The 9,315-nt window shown below is 47.8% G+C and overlaps 1 protein-coding gene across 1 annotated transcript; it reads left to right on the top strand.

Moving 5' to 3' along the window:
* Positions 1-436: 436 nt before the first annotated feature.
* LOC133243539 (melanoma-associated antigen B2-like) lies at positions 437-4,519 on the top strand. Its single transcript, XM_061410521.1, has 2 exons — positions 437-627; positions 2,903-4,519. The coding sequence occupies exon 2, from the start codon at positions 2,964-2,966 to the stop codon at positions 4,356-4,358; it is 1,395 nt and encodes a 464-aa protein (XP_061266505.1). The 5' UTR covers positions 437-627; positions 2,903-2,963; the 3' UTR covers positions 4,359-4,519.
* Positions 4,520-9,315: the final 4,796 nt, after the last annotated feature.

The raw sequence follows: 9,315 nt of genomic DNA, 5'->3' as shown, positions 1-9,315 counted from the left end.
AACAAGAGTCAAAAAAAGTATTAACAGGAGACCTCCAAAACCAGAGGGAGACAAATAGAATTCAGTAAATTCTTAGCCCTGAGAGATCCAGAAGCACTACTTGTGAGTGGTCCCCTCATTCCACCAGTGTGATCTCAGAGAGGGCAAGGCCTCCTCTGGCAAGATCAGACCCCAGTTCTGCACAGTGGGTAATCTTGACCATAACAGGCCTTAAGGTGAGGACCATCAGTACTAATGAGAGGATCTCTCCCCCAAAGAGGGAGGCTCACAGAGTGGCGCCCCTCCTGACAAGCAGAGATGCTCAGAGCAGTGCCCTGACTCCCCCCACTAGGGACTCAGGGAGGCGAGGGCTTTGTTTGGGGGCTGGAGGACTCAGGTTCATAGATGGAAGAGTCCCAGGATCTGATACACTGCACACGGAAGACCCTGAGAGAGAAGCCAGGGACGGATGAATATTGAGCTACCGGGGTTCCCGTAGCACGCCGCCCTTGCCGTTGACCCCGGGCGACCTCACGTAGGACCGTACGCAGCTCCCCTCCACTTCCGCTTCGAAGGCGAGAAGCTCCACCGGTAGCCGCAGCGACCGTTTGGCGGAGGCTTAGTGTCCAGGAGTCGTCTGGAACCAAGGTGAGGACCTGAATGTGGCTGAAGGGACTTTCCCAACCCTCCCAGTAATAAAAGTGACCCATCCACATCCCACCCCTGTGTTATGGCTCTTGTGGGCCCCTCAAAGCTATCGTCTGAATGTGGTCTAGAGTGTCTCAGGCTAAGGCGTTGGTCTGTGGGGGTAGGCTGGGATTCTACCCCTGGAGGAGGTCTAGGTCCTAGATGAGGGCCCTGAGGGCTGAGGAGCAGAGTTCGACACTGCGAAGGGGCCACACTGAGCGACTTCCCTATACTGGGCTCTAGGACGCCCCGGGTAGAGCTGGCCGATTGTGGTGCCCCCTGCAGGTGGTTTGGGGGAAGTGAGAGCCTTGCTCTAACAATAAAACCAGTTTAACAAGGGACCTAGTCCCCAACAAGATTCATGGCTGTGACACTAAGTGAGGATGGGGGCTCCTCCCATAAGAAATGGGGCCGCATAAAGTGCCAGCCCTGTTTTCAGGCCTGGGAGAATCTGGCGTTTTGACAAGACACTTCCCAGGTCATTTCAGGGAAGTGACAGACCAGGTCAAAGGGGGCAGCCTCAGGTTGGCAAGGGAGGGTTTCAGATTTGCGAGGGGTTATGGTGAGAACCTTGGGGGCTGTGGGGATGTTCCACACCACGTCATTCGGACACATCCTCCATGTTGTCATTTCTGGCAGACCTCAAGGATACATGTCGGTTCCCACTGCAGGCTAATGGGGAAGTAAGGGTCTTGGTCTGAGGGCAGTGGTCAGCAGAGAGAGAAACCTAAGACCCTGTCATGAGTCAAATGTAGACCTTGGTTGCTTCTATGTCCTGGCTATTGTAAATAGTGCTGCAGTGAACATGAGTACAAGTGTCTTTTTACATTACCGTTTCCTCAGGATATATGCCCAGTAGTGGGATTGTTGGCTTATGTGGTACTTTTATTCCTAGTTTTTTATGAAAAGTGAATTAAGTCAGAAAGAGGAAAGGCAATATCATATATTAATGCATTTATATGGAATCCAGAAAGATGGTACTGATGAACCTGTTTACAGGGCAGCCTGGAGAAGCCAACATAGAGAACACACTTGTGGACACAGTGGGGGAAGGAGAGGGAGGGGCAGATTGAGAGAGTAACATTGAAAATGTACACATTACCATATGGAAAATGGATAACCAGTGGGAATTAGTTTTATGACTCAGGGAGCTCAAAGCCAGTGCTCTGACAGCTTAAGAGGGGTGGGATGGGGTGGGAGGTGGGAGAGAGTTTCGAGAGGGAGGGGATATACAGTATACCTATGGCTGATTCATATTGATGTGGGGCAGAAAATAACACAATATTGTAAAGCTTTATCCTCCAGTTAAAAATAAATAAATTTATTTTTAAAAAGACATATAGAAGAAAAGAGAAGCAAAAAAAAAAAAAAAATTTTAGACTTTGAATTGGGATCTTGTGTGGGACCACAGGAACATCAACCTGCCTGCAACAGCTTCCATTCTTAGAGGACCATGTTTGGGAAGATGAGGTCATCTTCACTTCCTCCTGTTGGAACACAGTGTGGTTGGCTTTTACTATCAGACGGGCATCAGTTCAGGAGAAAGTAGAGTTTCTCTACCAGGAGCCCAATTGAGGAACCTGAGTGAGGAATCAGAGCGTACATCCCAACCCTTGGATTTCAGCCCAGGAGATCTCAGGGATGGGCTGTGAGGTTGAACATCTGCTTCAGTGCTTTATAGCAAGTCTAGGGGAGGGGAAATGTCTAGTCTGAAGGTGCAGCCATCAGCCAGGAAATGGAGAATAGTGCCCAAAATTTTAAGGAGCCAAGGTAAGGGCCATGAATGATGATCCCAGTGAACTCAGGATAGAAAATACCCTACTGAGCTCTCAGCACTGGGTATCCCCTGGGAGGGAGGTGGACTGAGGCATTCTTTCACTTGCTTCTGGATCATGTGGAAGTCTACAGTGTCTGCATCAGAGTAGCAGACGGAAAGGTGCCCAGGTTCCACCAGGACTTGATGTGATAATACTGGAGATGAGCTGAGAGGACGCCACTGCCAGCACCTGCTGTCACCTCAGTAAATCCAAAGCAGGGCTGAGAGGATGCAGAGGAATATTAAGGCCTCTGTTCTTCCTCTGGGATTCTCAGGGGACAGGCTGAGAAGGAAAACAGGAGCCTTGTGGGTTCCTAGGGCAGTGTCCTCAAGGACACCTGCTGAGGTGGCCTTTGATTAAGCTAAGGTAGAATCTCCCTGTTGTAAGGTGCTCATGTCACCTCATTCTCCATCCTCCAGGTGCCACAATCTCCTGTCTGTTGGCCCAGACTCCTGCCTGCAGTCCCTGACTACAGCTGCCATGCCTCGTGGGCAGAAGAGTAAGCACTGTGCTCATGAGAAACGTCGCCAGGCCCGGGCTGAGACCCAGGGTCTTCATGATCAGGCTACCACATCTAGGGGAGAAGAGACCACCTCCTCCCCTCCTGATTCAGAGAGCACTCCCTCAAGTTCGTCTGCTGCTGGCACTGCCACGGGGCCTCAGGGAGCCCAAGGCACCACCAGTGCTGCTGCAGGTGCTATACGCAAAAGATCTGGTGTCGGTGGCGCAGCACGCTCGAGATCTGGTGTCGATGGCGCAGCACGCTCGAGATCTGGTGTAGGTGGCGCAGCACGCTCGAGATCTTGTGTAGGTGGTGCAGCACGCTCGAGATCTGGTGTAGGTGGTGCAGCACGCTCGAGATCTGGTGTAGGTGCCGAGGGCCAAGTTCAGGAAGGTGAAAATTCCTCCCGGGCCTCAGCTGCTGCTGAGAGCTCTCACACAGATCTTCTGACCATGGAGTCAGAGAATTTGGTGCAGTACATGCTGTTTCAGTATAAGATGAGGGAGCTAATTAAGAGGTCAGAAATGGTGCAGGTTATCCACAAAAGGTACAGGGAGCAATTCCCTGAGATCCTCAGCAGGGCCTCTGAGCAGATGGAGATGGTGTTTGGCATGGTGCTGAAGGAAGTCAGGCCCAACAGTCACTGCTATACCCTGGTGAGCAACCTAGATCTCAGCGACAGTGAGTCTATGAGAAATGACTGGGGGCTGATGAAGAATGGTCTTCTGATGCCTCTGCTGGGTGTCATCTACCTGAATGGCCATCGCGCCTCTGAGGAGGAGGTCTGGAAGTTCCTGAATATTCTGGGCATCTATGATGGAAGAATGCACTTCATCTTTGGAGACACCAGGAAGCTCATCACAGAGGATCTGGTGCAGGAAGAGTACCTGGAATACAACCAGGTGCCTGGCAGTGATCCCCCTCGCTATGAGTTCCTGTGGGGTCCTAAAGCGCTCACAGAAAACAGCAAGACGAAAGTCCTGCAGTTTTTGACCAAGGTCAATGATTTGGTCCCCGACGCCTTACTGCCACATTATGAGGAGGCTTTGAGAGAGGAGGCAGAGAGAACCGGAGCCAGAGCTGCAACCGGGACTGGCCCTTCTGCCTCAGCCAGCGCTGGCCCTTCTGCCTCGGCCAGACCTGGCACTTCTGCTGCAGCCAGGGCTGTCACTTCAGCCTTGGCCAGGCCTGATATGTCTGCCTCGGCCAGGGCTGGCCCTTCTGCCTCGGCCAGGGCTGGCACTTCTGCCTCAGCCTGGGCTGGCCCTTCTGCCTTGGCCAGGGATGGCACTTCTGCTGCAGCCAGGGCTGGCACTTCTGCCTCAACCTGTGCCCACTCCAGGGCCACATCCAGCCGCTCATCTGGCCCCTAGTGTGGTCTGAAGCCCATTCCTCACTTTGTGGTTGGAAAAGCCTGTCAACCTATGTTCCTAATATGCATCAATAACTTGTTGACTTTTTATTCCTCAATTTTCAATTGTTACTTTTTACAACAAGTTTATTTTAGGTTCATGATAGAAGTACTCGAATTAAATGTGTCTCATGCTATTTGCTGTTTGTCAGATTTAGGATTAAGAGTTTTGTTTTTTGAAATACATATTGGAAATCCTCAAATCACTTTTGTGATCCAAGATGAGAATAACTACACTTTAGGATAAGAATATCCATAGAAATGTGCAAGACACCGCACTAAGAGAGGCTCAGAACATAGATGCATAGAGAGATAGCTGAAAGTTTGTCAATTTTTGGTTTGCTTTACTCTCTGTTTAGTTTCCCTCTATGTAAATGTAAAAGATATATACTTTGATCGGATTATATTTTTCAAGAATGTTTGAGAATATAAATTACAGCAAATGATTTATTCGTGGTTCTTCTTTTACACAAAAATTAATTGAGCATCTGCTCTTAAGAAAACTCCATGCTTGTACTGGCAATGTTTAGTCAAAAAAAAAAATAAGCAGTGCATGCCTCTGCCCATGCAGTTATAGTTTCTCAGAGAAGCTGTCATTATTTGGAAGAGGCTGAGTTACTCTCTAAATCACAAAGAACAAGAAAGAAGCAAGGTAAAGAGGGGGTGGCAAGAACATATTACTTTGGTTTCATTGCTAAGCAGAAGTTTGGCTGATTGGGGAGGTTGGATCTTTTTTTATTTTTTATCAGTTAGAACACTGCATAGTCGCTGACATCTCTTAGATGCCAAAAAAAACAAAAAACAAAAAAACAAAACCCAGCTGATGTAACATCTGAGGTCAAGATAATCATAGTAATAACTGCCATTGCCCCTAATGTCTCAATAGATACAGGTGCCGTGTCCGATGCTTTCCATAAATACATATATTCCACCAGTCCTACCAGACAGAGCTTATCAAACTCACTTCACAGTGGAGAGCTTGAGGCTTATAGAGTTAGAGTTTGGTTTTGTGCCGAAATACTTAAGGCTGGTAATTGACAGAGCTGGGACTAGACTCCTGCCCTAAACTAACTTTAGGACTCATACTATTCTTCTCTCCCCACCCTGAGACATACCCTTGTTTTTTTTTTTTAAACAAGTACTTTTGACATTTCATTTCCTTTTCCTTATTTAGTTACTTTTTATTTATTTGGCTGTGCTGAATCTTATTTGCGGCACATGGGATTTACTTCCCTGACAAGGGATTGAACCTGGGCCCCCTGCATCGGGAGCCTGGGGTGCTAGCCACTGGACCACCAGGAAAGTCCCCACCCTGTATCTTGTATTTCAGTGTTTTTCTCAGCACTTCAAAATTTGTCCTAGGTGATAAAAAAAGAATGCCCTTGTGCTCAAGCTACTGGATTGGAATGTGTAGCCAGAGCGGTAAGAATACCAAATATATTTAACAAAAAATACATATACCTTATTCATTACTCACAGATGAATGAAAGAGACAATATTCTGTGCCAGTATAAGCATGTACGTTGGCCATGTTAGATAACCTCTGAAGACCAAGGGCTCTCCATATCATGCTTATAGTCTCTTGCCTATAGAAAGTAAATCTATCAGAACAGAAATGCCATGAGAACCTTCACCTGGCTGATGAGATAGATAGATGTACTTTTTTTTTTTTCCCTGATGGGCTATCACCTCTCCTGGGACTCCTTGGGCTATAGCTTGTCCATCTCCCATCACTCCTGGGACAGGGACCCATTCATTCTCTGTAGCACTGCAGAGCAAACACAGCTCAAGAGTTTGCAGAGATGTGGAATTTCCCCAGAAGCCTTTAATCCAAGACACAGCAAGATGAGGACCCCATGGAGGAGGATTGAGGAGAGCAACACCCCAGAATATGGGGTGGGGGTCACTGGGACAGCACTCCTGTCTGCTCTCAGACACAGGATCTCAAAACTGTTAGGCTAAGCATGCCTCACTTATTTTTCAGGCTTCTCAGAAACTTGGTCTTGGGGCAGAGTTCTGAGGTTGGATAGGAGAGAGGGTCAATCTCTCAGAAATGATGGTGATAAACCTGAATGAGGGTGATAGAAAGACCCAGCCACAACAGTAGCAACTTGTAAAGACCTGTCCTCATTGGCAATCCCATGAAGTCCAGAAAAATCCAGGCTGCTGTGGCTAACATTTTCAACTCAGGTCCCGGGAAGGTGGGGACATTGGGAATCAGCAGAGTCCTCAGCCTCAGATCAGCAGAGAATAAAGTCCCAGGAAGGGTGCAGAGTCAAATTGAAGACCCAGGGTGTGGATATGGAAGCCCCTCAACCCCAGCTGACAGGGCTACACTAAGTCCCTCCTCTCCAGTTAGCCCTGGGAAGCATAGGTAAGTGCTGGCCAGCTCAAGCGCCCCCTGACTTCTGACTGGAGGGTTTCAAGGAGATGTGGACCTTGGTTTATAGGCTGTCTCTTCATCAGAGAGTGGAAATCCCAGGCAAGACATTTGCACAGTCCTGTATGAGGAGTGTGTCAGCCAACTACCCCATTATAGATAAATTCTTAGAAAGTCCTGCAAATGTAATGGGCCCTGGGAGGGAAGAGGCAGGGCTTTCAGAGTAAGTGTATCCCTTATTTCCTGAAGGAGAATGGCTTCAGGGCATTTAAGTCCTTGGACTAATGGAGGAAGCCTCTATCAGCTGAGGAAGGGTACCCAGTTCCTAACAGGAATCAACTGATGGCACTGACTGACAGCGAAGGATCCCTCCCAGAAAGAAGGGGGCTACAGAGGGCACTGTTCCTGTTAGGCCTTAGACTGTGTCACTTAGGCCTGGTGACATGGTGAGTCCTACTCACTTCCTTCCAGAACATCTCATGGAGGTAAAGAACCTCATCCTGATCAAAGGGAGCAGCCACAGCTCATAGAAGTATGATTTCCAGATTGTGCCAGAAGCCAAGGTAAGGACCCTGATGACTGAAAAGACCACCCACCTTAAAACAATGGGGCAGAACATATTCCCTCCACTACTGTTAGCCTCGGAAGACCACAGGCTGTGGTGGCCCGCTGAAGCAAATTCCACCTCTTCCTCGCGGGTCTCAGGGAATTGGGGGCTTGAGGGGAGAAGCCTTAAGGTAAGTCAGTGAATATTTCCAGGTTGTAAGTATTTCAAGGTTATTTCTAAGTCAGGGTGAGGATGGTAAAGAATGTGGGAACCCACATACCAGGATGACCACATAGAATCCTGCCTACTATCAGGCTAAAAGGCCCCAGGCAGAGTTGTCAGCCCAAGGGACCCTTCAGTTATGACTGAGGAGTAGCAGGAAAGTTAGAGTTTTGGTCTGATGGTGGTGGTCCCATGTCAACAGAGGGGGGGATCTTGGGCTTGGCTGAGAGTCAAATTTGGGGCCCTGAGAGGAACTTTTATCCTCAACCAGCTTCTAGAGCTTTCATCCTTGTGAGACTATGGGCAGGGGTAGCTAGATAAGGCCACCCTTATTTCCTCCTCCAGGCTCACAGGGAGGTATGGGTCTTACTATGAGGAGATAAGCCTCAGGTCTAGAAGGAAGGGATTCCTCAGGCCCCACCAGAAGTCACATTTTGGAGCGTGAGTGCAGACTGAGGGGTGGACCCATCCTTGAATAGAGACAAAGAGTGTCATGCCATACCCTTTGATATCAGTTCTAGAAAGCTCAGGGGAGGGCTGTCAGGCAAGGCTTTCCCTCACTTCTTTATATCAGGCCTTCATTTTGTTGTTGTTGAATCACTAAGTCGTGCCTGACTCTTTTTTGATTCATGGACTATAGCCCCCCAGGCTCCTCTGTCCATGGGATTCTTCAGGGAAAAACGAGTGGGTTGCCATTTCCTCCTCCAGGGAATCTTCCCAACCCAGGGACTGATTTAGGTCTCCTGTAGCTCCTGTATGTACCACAGGCAGATACTTTACTACTGAGCCACTAGAGTGGCCCTATTTCAGGCCTAAGGGAGGTCAGATCTTTGATGGAAAGTGCAGCCACCAGTCATGAGAAAGGAGGCATATGGTGCCTTCCAAGCACTGTGGTAGATGCTTTACAATTACCATGCCACCAGTCCTTCCAGACAGGGCTTCTCAAACTCCACAGATAAAGAGCCTGAGGCCCTCTCAGAGTTTAATGACCTGACAAACTTCCCATGGCTGGTAAGTGGCAAGGATGGTCGTAGGCCCTTGAGTTGAGTTAGTCTAAAGCTCACCCTCTCACTCCTGCAAGCCTGAGCTGACCTTGTGCCCTTAATTCCCTTTTTATTTTCATTACTGTGAACTGTATCAGAAGCAATAAGAAGAAGGACTCTCAGGTCAAACTATTATATTGTAATACATAGCTAGAACAATAATAATAAAACTAAAATAAATGTGACATATGAAGAGAAGAAACAAAGCAATGATGTTTGCTGACAATAGGATCATCTGTTCATATATATGAGGTCTCAGATAAGCTTTAAAGATCTGAAAGCTTTAGAGTAACACATAAGCTCAAAAGATCAGGATTCAAAAACAAGTCATCTTAGAGCCATTTCTTTGTATAAAGAAATATCTATTAGACATAAAATATAAAGTTATGTATTCAAACACAAGTTCCCTGTTTAGTCTGGCTGAAGGAGAGGACAGGTTTCCCAGAGTCCAGCTCCAGCAGCTAGGGAATCAGCCTGAAGGGATGAGCAGTGCTGGCGAAGAATGATGTAGCCTCTGACTCCAGGTACAGGACTACATGTTTATTTCAAGAATCAGGTCTTCTTTTATACTTTGACAAAAGCATTAGGTCAGAGGTTTGACATTTTTCAGTTCCCCCTCACCCAGATTTATTGTCTCATTGTTGCCCTTTAAACAGAGTTCCTGTTTCAGCAATTCTCTCAGAATGGTGTTTACTTGTGATTACATTGTAACTCATGCTTATGTCTG

This window comes from Bos javanicus, chromosome X (assembly GCF_032452875.1).
Source record: "Bos javanicus breed banteng chromosome X, ARS-OSU_banteng_1.0, whole genome shotgun sequence".
Classification (NCBI taxonomy): Eukaryota; Metazoa; Chordata; class Mammalia; order Artiodactyla; family Bovidae; genus Bos; species Bos javanicus.
The sequence above is the reverse complement of the archived record's forward strand: the minus strand, read 5'-3'. Positions and strand labels throughout refer to the sequence as shown.